The sequence below is a fragment of the Anabrus simplex genome, chromosome 2 (assembly GCF_040414725.1).
Source record: "Anabrus simplex isolate iqAnaSimp1 chromosome 2, ASM4041472v1, whole genome shotgun sequence".
Taxonomy (NCBI): Eukaryota; Metazoa; Arthropoda; class Insecta; order Orthoptera; family Tettigoniidae; genus Anabrus; species Anabrus simplex.
Window position 1 is genome coordinate 984,206,957 of NC_090266.1, and position 19,801 is coordinate 984,226,757.

General features: G+C 40.0%; 1 protein-coding gene across 1 annotated transcript in view; it reads left to right on the forward strand.

Moving 5' to 3' along the window:
* Pez (protein tyrosine phosphatase non-receptor pez) overlaps positions 1–19,801 on the forward strand; it is a 923,645-nt gene that overhangs the window by 158,963 nt on the left and 744,881 nt on the right. Inside the window, exon 6 of the mRNA XM_068226358.1 lies at positions 3,738–3,893. Within this exon, the coding sequence (XP_068082459.1) occupies positions 3,738–3,893 (156 nt within the window). The remainder of the gene's footprint in view (positions 1–3,737; positions 3,894–19,801) is intronic.

Below are 19,801 nucleotides of genomic sequence, written 5' to 3' on the forward strand. Positions count from 1 at the left end.
CATCCAGGAGCTTCTCACTTTGTTGCTAAACAGCGTTCAAATCCTCCTATTACGCGAGTTATGGACTAAGTATTTTGCACCACTTTTCCACACCAGTCACAGCACAGCTAGACCACAGGTTCTCGCTGATGATGCGGCTGCCGACACGGCCGTTTGCCGCCAGCCTCCATTCAACTTCAGTCCGACCCAGGTAGCTATGTAATTGCAGTCCAGTGGTATCTTGCACCAGATAAGCAGATGGGTGAGACACTGTCCAGTCCGACTGCCTCCACTAGGACGTTCGTCACAGGATCGTGGTGCGGCATGGTAGCGCCCAAGGCACAGAGTGTGCCTCCCAACTTGGCACTTCAGGTTGTCATCAGAAGAAGCTGGTCACTGCAGCCACTGCAACATAAACAAACCGCAGCAGACAGGGGAATACTTGAGGTAAAAGTATGCTACTGGGCTCAAAGATCTTGCGTAGAGTCACCCAAAGGGTGGCTTAATGAGTGTGCAGTAGGGACTCTCCCCGCACACCAGGGATATTAGGGCACTAGCCCTGGGGTAAGCACTGCTATCTATAATTCTTTTGACAAGATTATGGTGGGGGTGAAAGGAAACTATAGGAGTTTACCCTAAACCTGAAAGTAAGGGGAATAAATTCCAAGGAGTGACCCTAAACTAAAACCTACCTAACTTATAATACTAAATCTATTACACTAGAGGATACCTAAAGTATTCACTTACACAATTACTTACAACTAACTTACAATAAAACTTATTATTATCTTATAACTAAAACCTTATAAATACCTTACAATAAACTTATCATTATCTTATAACTAAACTTTTACAAATAGCTTACAACTAAATCTACATGGTCACCAACAATGGTATTTACCCTTCCCTACCGGACTTAAGGTACCTTGATCTGGGAGAGGTGGACACTGCTGATCCTTTTCCTTTCGGGATCTCTCACCAATAATGTCACCGTGGTGAGGAACTTTAAGATGGTGCAGGGACCTCGAAATCTGGGGGCCAACTTACTGATAACATGGTCCGCAGCACTACTGACGGGATGTGTTTTTATAAACACCTGGTCATCCACAAACAGATCGTGCGGCCTTCGCCTGTGGTTGTAATTACGCTGGACCTTAGCGTAATAAACCTTCAAGTTCTTTCGTGCACGGTGCCAATTAGCTCGAATCTTTTCTGGGCTGGCATCGTCGGGTAGAAGATCATTAATTGACCACAGATTAGATAGAGGAGAATTTGGAGTAAAAGCCAACATTAACGAAGCAGGGGTTTGCTTGTGGCTTTCATGGACAGCAGTGTTAAATGCAAATAACAACCAATTTAATGAGGAATCCCACTTGGAGTGGTCTGAGGAGTGATAAGCGATCAGGGCAGATCGCAGGTTACGATTCACTCTCTCAGCATAATTTGGCTTCGGGTAATACGGGGTGGTGGTTACATGAGCAATGGATAGATCAAAACAGAAATTCCGGAACTGGGCAGAAGTAAAGGCTCTTGCGTTGACACTTACCAGTATGAAACGATGACCATTCCGAGATCTCGGGAAGGGCCTGATGTAGTCTATGAACATTCTTTCCATTGGGAGAGAAGCTTGCTCAGAAGACAAGAGACCTAGACGAGTATTCGGGGCGGGTTTGCTGAAGTTACAAATCTTACAGGACTTGACAAGGCTACGGATCTCACTATCCATGGATTACCAAATGAAGTGGTTACGAATCTTTTCTCTTGTTTTGAAAACGCCCAGATGACCACTCACTGGGGATTCATGAAAATATTTGAAGAGAGCCGGGACCAGGTTAGTTGGGACTACAATTTTGGGGTCTCTGCAACCGCGAGCAGGACAACACAGGACACTATTCTTAAGAATGTGCTACCAAGTGTAACCTTTACTACAGTGGTTACACAAAACAAGACACTAAACACAATAAAGGGGGTTGGAATGTGCCTTTACGCAGTACGGTTGAACATCAGCTGGTACTATGCGGATCACCGACAGAACATACGTAAATATCAGTAGGGCCAACTAGTGGACAATAAACCAGGAAGTTTGAAGGTGCTACGAGCTACCGAGGGCATGGACATAGCTTAGGTTGCGGTTTCCGAAATAATTCGCCGTGATCTTTAACTTTGAAAAATATTATTTACAAATGAAATTTTACAAATACATTCCGAAACAAAATACAGCAACTTACAACTTACGAACTATAAGCTCCGTGATACACATATCTTAGAGGTTCTTTGATAATGGCTTCACTACAAGTATCAAACTTCAAACCAACAATACATCTAGTTTCAAATCCAGTTGTACAGTGTAACATAGTAGGTTAAAAGCAACGTAAAAAGCAATTACAATTTACAGTGAAGTGAACGTACTCTCCCAAACTCTAGCGTACATCAAGTGACACTGAACTACCAGAGGCAAACCCTAAGGTAAATATATTAAATTACAATCTACATATTTAGTGAAATAAGAAATGGGAATGCCTCGAAAACAAACAGGCAAGCCCGGCTGAAAAGCTAAGGCGTCATAAATAATTAATTTGGCGAATCTAGGTTAGGCTAGGGCAGACTCCTATACGAAATAACAACCAAACATTACGGAAATTTTAGCCAGAACGGAATTCAAGAGTGCTTACCCGAAGGTGGCCCATCCCGGTAGCGAAGCGTCACACACGACGTAAAACTTCAAACAGACCAAGACAGACTAAGGCAGACCAGGCCAAGACAAGACCAAGACAAGACCGAATTATCAAGAACGCAGCTTCGCACTCTATATATAGGTAAACCCTGGCCTTGGAGTAGCCAATCAGAAAGCATGAGTCCGCCCATCCCCACCTAGTTTCACCAATCACAATTCCTACTTTCAGTCGCGAACTTTAACTAAACTTCTCGAATACGCATGTTCGTGAATCTTCCATTTCCAGAATAGTTAGAAAATGCCTTCTAGAACACACAACCAACAAAAGACAACACACCTTGTTCAAAAATTCATGTAACTTTCTGGATACTTCCATTAAGTACAGAACTGAAATCTACTATTTACACATACCATATGTTACAAATATTACACAGTACTGGTTAGGTCATTACAATTAAAACATATTACCACACTTTACAAATAAAGTCTTCAATAAACGTTTTCCACTTCCACTACATTGTTCACCTGTGACAAGTTTAAGTGTTAGTCAATAAAGTATTTAAAAGCTGGACCAAAAAATAAATTTTTCGTATAATTTGTAAGTCAGTATGGAACCATAATGAAATTCATTCTTCGCAAAAAAAAAACAAACAAAAAAAAAAAAACAAAGAAACAAAAAATATCCAAAAACTTGCTTATTTCTTGTTCTTTTAGTTCTGTATCCATACATATGGGAGGTTAAAATTTAACTACAACAATATATCACGTAAAACATGCACTTCACTTCAGTACTTACATGAAAGTAATATGACAGTTAGCGCAAATGGCAAATTCCATTGACAAAAGAAGAAGTGTGATTGGGAGTAAAAATATGCTTCACCAGGAAAGCAGGCTGTTGCTGTCTAAGGATAATAATGTAACAACCATCCAACCAACATATTGTTCATAAATAATCCATCAGACGGCAGAGAACACCAGTAGAACGATATGTCAACATCCGAGCAGTTACTACAAAACGTATTAACATGTTTTAATAAGTTAACATGATGCTGTACTCATGTTACTTCATGGTGTCCTGTTTCAGCATTTAACAGAACAAGGTCATCTAGAACGCCTCACAGAAGCTGTCATCTGTCAACACATAACACTTGCCGGTCTTGCCCAAGGAACTGCTGAAGAATACTATATTCTAGCGGCTCAGCAGCTTGATGGCTATGGTCAGGAGACTTTTCTTGCAAAGGTATGTATTGTTCATAACTCTGAAGGAAACAAATTTAATAGAGGTTAGTGATTTAAGCATATTTAGCACATAATATTTGCAATAAATGAAATAATGGTCATGATTGCCTCTGGAGAGTTTCATAGCCAACTTGCACCATGTCTTGCTTGAGCACTCTTCATTTCCATGATCATTCTTGGAACTACCATACTTGATTAAGTGGTAGTACAGGGTGTTTCAAAAGAATACACGTATTACAAAGTATTATTTTGTCCAAACTATCGATCTCTGCGCCTTGGCTCGGCTGTTGGAGAAACGAATACATAGTCTAGTTTATATCAATAGCCGCTAGATGTCAGTTGTCTTCTGTTTTGCTTGGTAACCGTCATTATGTTTAAAATGGCTACTCCGCAGCAGAAATAATTTTGTGTCCTCGAGTTTGCGAAGTGCAATTCCGTGATTACAGTGCAAAGACGTTTCAGGTTGAGGTACCAAATTGATCGTACGAATGGGTGGAACATTCGCAGATGGTATCGACAGTTTGTAGATACAGGATGTATGTAAAGGAAAGAGTCGGGCCGCCCTCATGTTCCTGAAGAAAATGTTGCACAAATTGAAACTGCTTTCCAACGTAGTCCTTGAAAATCAACTTGTCATGCCAGTCGGGAGTTACAACTGCTTACAACAATTTGGCGGGTTTTGAGACGTCGGTTGGTTATGAAACCGTACAAGTTACAACTGTTACAAACTCTGCGTCTTGATGACAAACGCAAACGTGTGGCATTTTGTAATGAGATTCTTGATGTCATTGACAGTGATAACACTTTTGCACAACGCATCGTGTTCAGTGATGAAGCGACTTTCTATGTTAGTGGTCAGATGAACAAACACAATGTTCGAATTTGGGGCCTACAGTACCCACATGCAGTCATTGAACATGTACAAGATTCGCCCAAAAATGTGTTTTGTGCGATATCTTCTTCATCTGTTTACTGCCCATTCTTCTTTGATGGAAACACAGTTAATGGTCAGCAGTATCTCGCTATGTTACAAAACTGGTTGTTTTCGAGGCTGCATGAAGACAATATCATTTTCCAACACTATAGTCGCCAAGTGTGTGAATATCTGAATGAGACTCTACCGAACCGTTGGATTGGTCGTCAAGGATCTAGCGACTTAGCATATCTCAGCTGGGCTCCACCGTCACCGGATTTGACACCCTGTGACTTCTTCCTGTGGGGTTTCATTAAAGACAACGTTTATGTACCACCACTCCCACAGAACCTGGAAGAGTTGAAGAACCAGATCCGTACTGCCATAACATCAGTGAAGAAGGACATGCCTGCCCAAGTATGGGAGGAATTTGAGTATCGATGTGATATTGTGATATTGTTCATGTCGCTGATGGAGGACATATTGAACATCTGTAATCTGAACTTGAGAGGTTCGTAAATATGTGTGCAAAGTTTCATATTCGCATGTCTTACAGTTTAATAAATATATGCATTTGAAATATGTATATTCTTTCTGAAACACCCTGTATTTTGTTACATGATACCGAAAAATATTGTTTCAGAACAGCAAAACATAGGTAACAGAAGCAGTTAAATAAAACATAGCTTGCCATATCACTCATGCATAGTGCTATTATGCTATAATATATTCTTCCTGTGAGAGAGGCCTTTCACTTCTGCAGCTGCATTAATTTTTGTTTTTTTTTTCTTCTTCTTTTGCCAACATTTTGTAGGTTCTTGAAAATTTAAAGTTTACAATTTTCGATTCCCATCTTAGTTCCTAGAGATTTCTTCTTAATGACCTTACACAAAGCATAGTGTACTCGCAATTAACCCATTCTGGTCTGGGCCTGAATATCCCTAACAAACGTTCTGGACTGGGCATTTTTTAGGATCAAAAAAAAAAATCTTCACCTATAGGAGATATTTTATGATTCTTTTGTCTTTGTGCTCGTTTGAGCATCTACTTTTGAAAAAAAAAAATGTTTGTTTCATGTCAGCTGTCACTTGAGATTTTAAAATTGTTTATATTTTATACCTTGTTTTGCGAATGAAAAAGGTCTGACAGATTACTAAGTAAATACAGTTTTCTGAAATAATGTTATATTTTCCCTATTTTGATCATGTAAAATGTGCATTGCAATTACAAAACAACAATAGTGAAAATGATATAAAAATAATAATAATTTAATAATAAAAGTTATAACAATAACGAAAATGGAAGCTGTTATGAAATTTTATTTATATATTTTTATGTGACGTTAGTGGCTCGTAGGGTAATGTTAGCGAGATACTCAGAGTGAATATCATGTTGAAGGTATATAATTAAAAGTTTATGCGCAAATGGAAATATAATTGACATTCAAATATGAATTTCAAACAACATTCTGCATTTCATTATGATTAGAATTCATTTTCCAGCCTACCGCATGTTCCCGTCCATTTCATATTTGCATGAATGCGTAAGAATATCTACATATCAGTGAACATTTTTTTTTCTTCAGATATGAGGGATTATGATTACGTAAGGTATCGAAAATATCATTTTCATCAAGAACTTGTTTGCCATGAGAAGCCATGTTTTAGAGCACATTCAAATCAAATCAAATTAAATCAAATTCTCTTTATTTGCAAATGAGGTGTCTACCTCGGTGGCAAATGGTACACTAAAATACATTATTGTCAAGCACTGAATATTAAATTAACAAGAGAAGAAAATTTTCCTATAATACAATATTATACAATTTACGCTAACAATTTTTTCTATTAAACACACAGCTCATTCTTAATAAATTTATATTGTTTACAAAATTCTACTTATAATATCTCCTGTACTACTTACAAACATAGTCAACTCATATACAGTATGTGGAATTACTTCAAATGATACTATACAACTGGTATAAGATTAAAATTTACATTGCATTTATGTACTTATTATTATTTTTTAATTTTTAAATTTTTTTTTTACCCATTCTGGAACCTAAGTAGCATAACGACCTGCTGCGTCTTAACCAGAGCCCCTTTTGCCACCACTTTTCAGAGTTCCTGAAGGGCCTTCACAGCTACCGTAGCGGTCCCAGGGCCCTCGAAGTCCCCACTGTACTTCACCCCTACAGGCAGTCCCCTACTTTGGCTGTCCAAACTCCTTAGACCAGGGGATGGAATTAATTTAATCACACACATTTTTTTATTTACAATATAATGCACTGGCCGAATGCCCTCTAACATTTCATTTATTTTCTCTGTTGCTGTTTATTCTCTTCTTGAATATCTGTACAGGTTTTGGAAAAGGATCAAACACTATCCCTGGTAAACTGTTCCACTCCTTCGCGCCCTTCCCAATGAATGAAAATTTACCCTAATCGCTTCGGCTAAAATTCCTTCTAATTTTGTACTTGTGGTCAGTTCTGCCAATATAATTATTTTCCAACTAAAGCCTCCCACGGATATCTCCCCATGCTTCTTCTCCTGTATAGGCTCTGTATAATCCTATAAGTCTAGTTTTCTCCCTTCTCTTACTTAAAGTTTCCCACCCAAGTTCCTTTAACATTTCTGATACACTACTCTTTCTCCTGAAATCCCCTGTTACAAATCTTGCTGCTTTCCTCTGCACACCATCTAGTTCTTTTATTAGGTATTCTTGGTGAGGATCCCAAACACTGTTTGCATATTCCAATAATGGACGAACCATACTTAAGTAACTTTTTTCTTTTAATTCTTTGTTGCTTCCTTTAAGTAGCCTCATTATGACATGTAACGATCTGTATGCTTTCCCAACAATGTCATCAACATGACCCTTCCAGTGCAAATTACATTCAAATCTCACACCTAAGTATTTGCACTTGCCATCTTTTGGGATAACTACCTCATCCAAAGTATATTCAAATTCAGTTTTTAAGCTCCTGTTTGTAAAAGTTGTAACAGTTGATTTGCCTCCATTAACCTTCATATTATTTTCTTCAACCCATTGTTGGATACTTTCAGGGTCCCTTTGTAATTCTGAACAATCCTCAGTGTTGTTTATTTCCCTATAAACAATTATGTCATCTGCATACAATCTTATTTTTGATGTTATATTGTTCCCTAAATCATTTGCATATATTAAGAAAAGTAACAGACCGATTATACTACCCTGTGCAATTCCCTTCCAAACTTTCTCTTACTGCGATACATCATTTCCTATTTTGACTTTCTGAACCCTTGAATTTAGAAATGTTTTTATCCAACATGTAACCCTTACGTCCAATCCTATTCCCTCCAATTTCTTTAATAATATTCCATGTTCCACTCTATCAAAGGCTTTGGAAAGATCTATGGCTATGCAATCTAACTGACCTCCTGAATCCAATTGATCTGATATGTCCTGCTGAAATCCCACCAGTTGTGCCTCACAAGAAAATTTCTTTCTAAATCCATACTGGCTCCTCGTGAACCAATTTTTATCATCACATATCCCTCTGATGTACTTTGATATTAAACTCTCCAGTATTTTACAAACTATACTGGTCAGGCTGATTGGTCTGTAGTTCTCTGGTTTCCTTTTATCACCCTTTCCTTTATAAATTGGTATTATTATAGATTCCTTCCATTCCTTTGGTATTACACTATTATTTATGACATATTCAAAGAGAAATTTTAAATAAGGCACTATGTACCACCCCATTGTCTTTAATACCTCCCCAGTAATTGGATCACTTCCTGCTTGTTCTTGATTTGTATTGAATTGTCAAACCTTACTACAGATTATGCTTGCAGCGTGGCATGAACGTAATTTCGGTTGCTGCGAGAGACCGGAAAGAGTTAATGGATAATTGGTGAACTCTGAAATCGTAGGTAGATAAGCTAGACAGGTACGAAAATAATTAAGATTGAAGTTACTGTGGAAGGAGGAATTCTAGTACATCATCGCCATAAGACCTACCTGTGTCGGTGCGACATAAAGCAAATTGTAAAACAAAAATTATAATAATGTCGTGTAAATAATAAAATGAATGTTTTTCAATTAACATTCCTTTGAAAATTCAAGTGATCCATTAATTTTGCTGGTCAGTATACATACATACATACATACATACATACATACATGCATGCATACGTACTGGACCAGTAAAAGAGCCCGACTTTATGATTTAACTTTAAAATTAGCATGAAGTAGTCCTCAGGGCAATACTGGGTGGTTACCAGCTAGGGCTTGGTACAAGAGGCAGGGTCCTATCTACAAGAAAAGTTTTAATTAGATTGAATAATAGATTTTTTTTAAGGAAATGCATTTCAAAGTGCACATCACCTTACTGTTGATAGTCGCTGTCTTCAACATCGCCTTTTGATGATTCGCGCTCCCAGTTCACCAGGTTGAACGGGGCTGGAACACGTTCGGGAAGTTGCCAATACTTCGTTGAGAAAAGGCCGGAACACCCAAGTCGGTTTGATATGGGTTTGAGTCTCGAACTTTCGACGTTCTGGATGATCTCCGACGATGTTGCGGGGTAATCGCTCGTCACATAACTTATATGAGTGTCCAGAATTGCACAGTCCCCCGACACTTTGGTTTAACAGGACTGTTTCATTTAATATGGTTGGGATATGCCGTCAAATTCACTCTTAATCTTGTAGATAGAATTTAAAAGTTCACTAAAGATGTAGATGCGAGTAGCATCGAAATTGGAAGAAAATAAAGCATAGTTTATGAATAGAAATAATGAAACTGAAAATTGTTCACGCACTTGGCACAGTTTGTGATGATTTTCCACTAAATAAATTAGCACTTGACATTAGAAGAAATGTATGACTGCTCTAGAGTTTATCAAAGACACTGCTGTCAGTCATGCAATAATACTAAACACTTTGACGAAGAAATAAGGTTGAAATGAAAGGCACAGTTCGTTGTTAGGCGCACTTGACATTGAATAAAATAGGTGACTGTTCGAGAGTTTATCATAGATACTGCTGTCAGTCACACACAAATAATTTCCACACTGTTCAGAAGAATAATACACAGTTCTATTTGAATTGGATTTAAAAACACAGTTTGAATTCACAGTGAAACACTTGTGTCGCAGCACATGATTATACTTTTATCATACTTTAATCATTTGCAGTAACATTCATGGGAAAGTTCGAACACTTTCATAAATGCTCGTATCTATTAAGGAAATTATGCTGACTGAGATGTAAAGAAAAAAATGCCACAGTTAATAGTATAACATAATAGTATCACACTAAAATTAATGATGTGTTCAGAGATTAAGCTCTGCTGACTGAGATTTAAAGAGAAATATCACAGTTCCTAGAATATTGCAGTCGTGTCACATTTAAATTAATATTGGTTCGGAGATTAAGTTTCACACAGGCAACGTGGTAATAAACTCAGTTCTACAAGAACAAAAGTAAGTTATATCGAGAAGTTTCTACAGGAGCACAGAACATAAATTCAACTGAACTGTTGTCACTGAAGTCCAATACATGACTTGTCATAATCAGAGTTCCAACACACACAAAATTTATAAGTTCAAATAAAGACTTTGAATAATTTGTTCTTCATCACTCGCAAAAATTACAAGTTCAACTTGACTGATAGACTCTTGTCCATTATAAAGACTTTGTTATACATTAGAGTTCACACGCGCACAATTGATAAGTTCAACACGATTGTCAGAGTTTAAGTCCCACATGAAGACTTTAAATATTCGAAGATAGCCTCTGAACACTGCAGCGTGGAGAGTCAGGCTGAACACTCAACTATGACTGTCTGATCTGGGTAAAGTGAGCTCTCCTTATATTCGGTTTGGGGTCCTACGTCGTCATATAACGTGATCCCTTTGAAGCTGATTATCTCGTGAATCCCTCGATGGATTTACTTGAGATTCATAATTTGAGACGTTTATGTTATCCTCTTCAAAATGACGTAACGCTCAGGTTGCTGCGATTACTATTAGAGAAGTTTTGAAATTTTTTCAATCGAATGTTCGCGAAGGTGTGACGTTCATATCCAGAACATACCAGGTTAGGCAGGTTGCACGCGGTACGTCAGGCGGGTAGTCTATCTTGCCCTTGCAGCTACGTCACACACACACAGCTGTCCTTGGCTCGCCTGCTCGTTCCTCAGAACGTAAACAAACCAAGTTCGCTCTGAATATCTTGCGTGATGATTGAATACAATTAATTATAAAAAAATACGGCATGTGCAGGTCATAACCGGTACAATCCATCCATCCATCCATCCATCCATCCATCCATCCATCCATCCATCCATCCATCCATCCATCCATCCATCCATCCATCCATCCATCCATCCATCCATCCATCCATCCATCCATCCATCCATCCATCCATCCATCCATCCATCCATCCATCCATCCATCCATCCATCCATCCATCCATCCATCCATCCATCCATCCATCCATCCATCCATCCATCCATCCATCCATCCATCCATCCATCCATCCATCCATCCATCCATCCATCCATCCATCCATCCATCCATCCATCCATCCATCCATCCATCCATCCATCCATCCATCCATCCATCCATCCATCCATCCATCCATCCATCCATCCATCCATCCATCCATCCATCCATCCATCCATCCATCCATCCATCCATCCATCCATCCATCCATCCATCCATCCATCCATCCATCCATCCATCCATCCATCCATCCATCCATCCATCCATCCATCCATCCATCCATCCATCCATCCATCCATCCATCCATCCATCCATCCATCCATCCATCCATCCATCCATCCATCCATCCATCCATCCATCCATCCATCCATCCATCCATCCATCCATCCATCCATCCATCCATCCATCCATCCATCCATCCATCCATCCATCCATCCATCCATCCATCCATCCATCCATCCATCCATCCATCCATCCATCCATCCATCCATCCATCCATCCATCCATCCATCCATCCATCCATCCATCCATCCATCCATCCATCCATCCATCCATCCATCCATCCATCCATCCATCCATCCATCCATCCATCCATCCATCCATCCATCCATCCATCCATCCATCCATCCATCCATCCATCCATCCATCCATCCATCCATCCATCCATCCATCCATCCATCCATCCATCCATCCATCCATCCATCCATCCATCCATCCATCCATCCATCCATCCATCCATCCATCCATCCATCCATCCATCCATCCATCCATCCATCCATCCATCCATCCATCCATCCATCCATCCATCCATCCATCCATCCATCCATCCATCCATCCATCCATCCATCCATCCATCCATCCATCCATCCATCCATCCATCCATCCATCCATCCATCCATCCATCCATCCATCCATCCATCCATCCATCCATCCATCCATCCATCCATCCATCCATCCATCCATCCATCCATCCATCCATCCATCCATCCATCCATCCATCCATCCATCCATCCATCCATCCATCCATCCATCCATCCATCCATCCATCCATCCATCCATCCATCCATCCATCCATCCATCCATCCATCCATCCATCCATCCATCCATCCATCCATCCATCCATCCATCCATCCATCCATCCATCCATCCATCCATCCATCCATCCATCCATCCATCCATCCATCCATCCATCCATCCATCCATCCATCCATCCATCCATCCATCCATCCATCCATCCATCCATCCATCCATCCATCCATCCATCCATCCATCCATCCATCCATCCATCCATCCATCCATCCATCCATCCATCCATCCATCCATCCATCCATCCATCCATCCATCCATCCATCCATCCATCCATCCATCCATCCATCCATCCATCCATCCATCCATCCATCCATCCATCCATCCATCCATCCATCCATCCATCCATCCATCCATCCATCCATCCATCCATCCATCCATCCATCCATCCATCCATCCATCCATCCATCCATCCATCCATCCATCCATCCATCCATCCATCCATCCATCCATCCATCCATCCATCCATCCATCCATCCATCCATCCATCCATCCATCCATCCATCCATCCATCCATCCATCCATCCATCCATCCATCCATCCATCCATCTATCTTTAAACCTACCTCTATGGCCTTGTTTAGTTCACTACCTTTAAATCAGTAGGAACTGAGTCTAAACATCATCATCTGGGTATCCCTTTATATCTTTTATGAATCATGGCCAAGTCCATTATTCTCCTAGGTCACCTATCCTCCTCCATTCACCCCACATCTCCCCACCACCGAAACCAGTTAATGCACATAGGTTCATCAGTTGAGTTCGTTTCTAACCTAGCCTTTATTTCCTCATTCTGAGAACCCTTCTGTCATTGTTCCCACCTGTTCTTACCAACAATCATTCTCCCTACTTTCATGTCAGTTACTTCCAACTTATAAATAAAATATCCTAAGTCCACCCAGCTTTCACTCCTGTAAAGCCAAGTTGGTCTGAAAAAGGACTAGCGTAAAGATAGTTTTGTCTGGCAGCCGACTTCTTTCTTAGAAAATACTTTTCATCACTACTGCGAGCTCATTGCTTTAGTCTAGCTGCACCTTGATCCAGTCTCACTTACTATACTACCATCCTGGGAGGTTTGGCTCCATGGCTAAATGGTTAGCGTGCTGGCCTTTGGTCACAGGGGTCCCGGGTTCGTTTCCCGGCAGGGTCGGGAATTTTAACCATCATTGGTTAATTTATCTGGCACGGGGGCTGGGTGTATGTGTTGTCTTTATCATCATTTCATCCTCATCACGACGCGCAGGTCGCCTACGGGAGTCAAATCAAAAGACCTGCACCTGGCGAGCAGAACCCATCCTGGGATCTTCCGGCACTAACAGCCATACTCTATTTCATTTCATCCTGGGAGAATACACATCCTAAATACTGTTCTAGATTTGTATATTTGCAGATTGACATTAATTCTTTTAATTTTCTTACCTATTGACATCACTTTAGTCTTTGAAAGGCCGGGCTGAGTGGCTCAGACGGTTAAGGCGCTGGCCTTCTAACCCCAACTTGGCAGGTTCGATCCTGGCTCATTCCGGTGGTATTTGAAGGTGCTCAAATACGACAGCCTCATGTCGGTGGATTTACTGGCACATAAAAGAACTCCTGCGGGACTAAATTCCGGCACCTCGGCGTCTCCGAAGAAGTAAAAGTAGTTAGTGGGACGTAAAGCAAATAACATTATTATTATTAGTCTTTGAAAGGCTAATTTTTATGTTATACTCATTGCACCTATTTTTAAGTTCCAAGATATTAGACTACAGATTTTCAGCACAGTTTGCCAAATAGACCAAGCACGAGGGGGATCAAATACAAATGGGATTTTACTTTTTATTTAAATTCATTCATTTATTGGGGCCGCGCATTGTTGAATTGGTTGTTCTCATCTTTTACGGTGATATGCAACCCTCGCCTTGTTCAACAGCTCACCGTAGTAAGCAGCATTGATTTTGGGTCGCTCATGCAAGAAATCTGTTACAAGTGAAATATGTAATGCAAGTGGAATGTATTTTTTTTTTTAAGTCTTTGTTTGTAAAATACAATATGATGTTTTATTTTTATTGACCTAACCTGTACTGTATAATGTTGTAACATAGGCATTTGTAAATAGTAGAATTCTGTCTATAGTTCCTGGAAAGATCTAGAGTTACATAACTTTTGTACAGGGTGTGTTACTTTGTTGGTATGTGTTCTAGAAAGCGTGTTCTGTCTATTCTGGAAAAATACGACTTTTGCGATCATGCGTATTCTAGAATGTTAGTCAAAATTCTCGATCGAAAGTAAGGTTGTGATTGGTGAGTCTAGGTGGCGATAGGGAACACGTGCACGCTGATTGGTTGCCTCCAAGGCCAGTAATTCCTATATATAGTGAGCGAGGCAGTGTTCGAATGAATTCTGTATCCTGAATTCTGTCGGTCTCGGTTTATCTGTCTGCGAGCAGCCTATCTGGTTGACGTCCCCCGGCTTCGGGGATGGCACTCTGCTCGGGTAAGCACTCTTGAATTCAGTTCCTGCTAAAATTTCCGTTATGTTCCGATTTGCTTTTCATACAGGAGTCTGCCCTAACCTCGCCTAGATTCACTAAGTTAGCTACTTATGATGCTTTAGTTTTTCAGCTAGACTTACCTGTTCGTTTCCGAGGCATTCCCGTTTTGTTTCACTAAAATATGTATATTGTAGTTTAATAGTATTTCCCTTGGGGTTTGCCTCTGATAGTTCTGTATCACTTTAGGTACCCTAGATTTTGGATAACCTGTAAATTGCATTGTACTACTGCATTGGTAACTAGATGTACAGTTGATTTGTAATTTGAATTTACACTGGTACGAATAACCTATGTATATCACTGAACTTATAGCTCATAACTTGGAATGTATATGTAGAATTATCTTGTAAATAATATTTTAAAAACTAAGGATCACGGTGATTCATTTCGGAATCCGCTATCTAAGCCATGTCCATGCCTTTGGTAGGTTCCCAGCCCTTCCATCTTCCCGTTTTGTCGTTCACTAGTTGGCCCTACTGATAGTTACGTCCTTGTTTTGTTGGAGATCCGCGTAAAGGCTAGTTACTGTTTTTCCAAGTGTGTAGTGTTTTCTTATATTGTGTATTGTACTCTTACCTTCCCCTTTTAACTGTGTTTGTGCCTTGTTTGGTGTTACCACTGTAGTAGAGGTAACAAAATCGATCAGCAAAAGGCCTCGCCGATCAATAGAACTGTTGCATGAACCTTGCCAGCTGACAGCCGAGTCTTGGTTTTCACTGCTGTCTCCCCTTTTCTTCGCCACTCCTTACACACACATGTCCTTGAAAATGGTTGATCACCGAACTGTGCAGTCAATCTCTGGCAAATTTCCACTGCTGTAACTCCTTCATAAGCAAGAAATTTTATAATTATGCATTGCGCAGTGGAGGGGTGTACCTGTTGCTCCAACATTGTGAGCGTTACTGACGAAACGGTGGAAAATATCTTACAGCACGCCCTCCCCACTTCTAACGGTCCCGCCTAAGCGTAGCAAAATCGTGGGGCCAGTTCTACCAACTGTTGATGTTCAGGAACAAGAATCCTGTTTATATTTGATCAACCTTCGTAGTTGGCATAGGCCAAATTGCTTACTAAATTTCTACATTACTGAATCTATCCCTGCCTTTTTATATCTTTTTGTAGGTGATCTATGTAAACTATAAACAGGAAAGGTGAAAGATGACAGCCTTGCGTAACCCCTATATGTACCTTGAACCAAGCACTTGTTCTACAATCAGTTCTCACTGAAGCCCAATTGTCAACATAAATGCCTTTGATTGCTTTTAATAATCAACCTAAATCCCATAGTCCCCCCGTATGGCTAACATTTTTTTCCTCGTTTTACTGTCATATGCCTTCTCTAGATCTATGAAACATAAATATAACTGTCTATTCCTTCCGTAGCATTTTTTGGTTACCTGGTGCATACTGAAAATTTGATCTTGACAGACTCTCTGTGGTCTGAAGCCACAGTGGTTTTCATCCAGCTTATTCTCAACTATTGATTGCACCCTCCCATCCATAATGCCAGTGAACACCTTGCTTGGTATACTGATCAATGAGATACCTCGACAGTTGCTGTAGCATTAATTGTTGTTCTCTTGCTTAAAGACAGGTGCAGTTATGTCTTTTATCCAATCAGAAGGTACCTTACTAAGATTCCATGCTAATTGTGTTACTGTATTGTAACAGTAAATGTGCTACTTCGGTGAGCACGAGAAACGCAGGGCGTGTACCAATCTGTTAAAGTGCATACAGAGGGAGAGGGTGTGTTTAGAAGAAAATCTTTCAAAATTTTTTCTGAATTTATTAATTCAAAACCATGTCACCTCTGTACAGCAGATATAGTAGAAGTATCCCCCGTCCTAGGGCTGGCGACGTCCTTGGATTCCGGCAGCTCCTCTCCCTTCCATACCAGTGGACCACCATTTGTCCCTCGATGGAAGTTCTAGAAGATCCATTCGACGACTAGAAGATCCATACGGTGCTGATGAAGGGCGTTGAGACAGACCACGTAAATGACGAACGTGAATGAACACCGTTAAGCCTTGGGGCGAGTTAATGCAAAAAACTGCTTCTGCACAGATGAGAGAAAGGTTTATCACTGGTTTTAACAAGGTTCATGACATGTGAAAATGTATGTTTGAAGGTCTATCACACGGTAGAAATTTATCCCGTGTTAAATCCTCAATCATTTGAAATGAAAAAGAAGGTCATTAAACTTGAATGAGTATATAAGTTTAACATTCATAAAATGAAAGTCCACTCGAAACTTATCGAATTTCAAAATAGTCGCTTAAAGTTTGTAGCACTTGGCATAATGTGAAGTTACGCCACACGACTTAGTTCTTAGTTCGAAGCATTGTTCAATGTAATCACTTGGATTGGGAAAATAAGGGTGTTTCACTCGTGAATTCAGACTTGTTCACGTATTGGTAATGACATTAAAAAAATAAAACTAAATTAATCATGCATCAATAGTCCTCGGTTTGACTGTTCATAGAATCGAAACGCACAGCTGAATGTTCGTAGAATTGAAATGCACAGTTCACGCACGCAGTCTACAGTTCATTACCTACAAATATTTACACAGTTCATGAAATGGTAAATTAGTGACGTAGTCATGCTTGCAATTTGAGTAATTCTGATTAAAGCACAGTCTCGTTAACTTGAAGTATTCAGTACTTTGTAAGGAGCAAACTGTTCCAAATCCTGTCCACAACATTAAACTTTAAGTTACGAGTACTTGAAAAATATTCACAAGTCTTAGACACTCGTGTAGAATAAACAGTCACTTGATGATGTTCAGATGAAGCACAATTTATATCATGCCCCGTTGGAGCAGAAGTTTATCACTCACAGTTTAAAGAAACCCGTACAAGTTCATACTCGTCGCGTTTGAATTAAAGTCCACGGACTCGAAGTATGACGGCCGCTTCACGCTATATCGCGGTCCTCGCGAATCGACTGCACGAATTCCACTGCCATGTGTGCACATACACACGCTGGTCACACACTGCTCTGCTAAGCGAAACAGTACTGTATTTATATCCAATCCGTGCCTTCACATCTCGTTCCATAACTTCGTTGTCTCATGTCGGATTTACGTGAAACTTTGCAGGAACGTAGATAAAGGATCTGGCTGCACGATGATATGGTAAAATTTGTCTAATTATTATTATGGGGAAAGTTATTATCCATAGAAGCTCGAGGAACATTCCACACCAGTCTAGGCTCTGTGTTGTGGTGAGGCAAGCTGTGACGTCACCCGCTCTACGTCACACGCACACAGCTGTTGCTCACTGTTCAGTCAGTCTTTCGCTGCCGGTCTGGAGCGTAATGCGTAAGTTTTTAAATTTTCATTACGGGGACTTAGTTTTGTACCGCCGTTACCGGTACAGTATGATGCCATTTCATCCTTGCCTTCTCACTATATTTCACCATTTCAGGTCTAATTTCATCTGTTCTTGCTGCTTTATGAAAATGAAGTTCTCTTTTTTTAACATCTTTTCCACTTCCTCAAGCATAATTTCACCATCATCATTGTCCTCCTCCCCATGAACTCAGTTGTTCACAACATCACCAAAAAGATTTCCTTTTACGTTGAGAAGATTTTCAAAACATTCCTTCCACATGTCCAGTGATTCTCTCGGATCTGTTATAAGTTCACCTGATTTAATCAGAACACTGTTCATTTCCTCCTCCCTCACCCCGTCCCTCCTCCCCCTTCTAAGATTCGTGTTTTCTGTCCTAAAAGGTTTCCCTGCTGCTTGATCGGTCTTTCCAGGTTATTACCGAAATTGTCCCATGATTTCTTCTTGGATGAAACAATATTTTTTTAAAAAAATTTGTTTCATCTACATGCAATTCCCTGTCTGCATCGATTCTTGTTTAGAGCCATTTCTAATATGCCTTCCGTTTACGTTTACTAACTGCCCTCACTTCATCATTCCACCACAATGTTTGCTTTTTCCCATCTTTACGCACAATTGTTCCTAGGCATTCCCTTGCTCTTTCTGCTACAGCATCCCTGTATGCCACTTATTCTCTTTCTATACCCTGAACCTGCTTACTGTCTTTTCTTTAGAACTTTTCACCAATCACATACATATACTTCTGCCTAATTTCCTCATCCTGGAGATTTTCTATTCTTATTCGTCTGCAGACAGATTTCACTTTCTCTGTGCTAGGCCTAGAGATAACTCACTACAGATCAGGTAGTTGTCTGAGTCATGATAAATTTCCCAGAATACCAGCACATTCGTAACAGATTTCCAGAATTCAAGGTCGGTTATGATATAGTGTATTGGATCTGGTGCCCCTACCCTCCCATGTGTAGCAGTGTATAGCCTCATGCCTGAAAAATGTATTCATAAATGCTAATCCCGTAATAGCACAGAAGTCCAGTAAATGCTTCCCGTTTGTAAAAGCTTCCACATCTTCACCACATTTACTCATCACCTTTTTGTATTCTTCAGTTCTATTTCCATCTCTCGCATTGAAATCACCAATTAATACTATCCTATCCTTGCTCTTGACCCCGACTATGACGTCACTCAGTGTTTCATAAAACTTATGAACTTTATCCTCATCTTTCTCCTCACATTTTGAAAACACTGACACAATTCTCGTCCTAATTCCTCCAACAGCTAAATCTACCCAAGTCGTTCGCTCATTTACGTGCCTGGCAGGAACTATTTTATGTACAATATTATTCCTGATGATCAGTCCTACCCCACACTCTGTCATTCTCTTTTCAATACCTGTCAGGAATACTTTATAATTTCCTATTTTTCTTCATTATCATCCCTTACTTGAATATCATTAACTCCCAGTGCATCCAGACACATTCTCTTTGCTGACTCTTTTTTCTTTTTTCTTTCTTCCGTCAGCCCCATTAGTATTG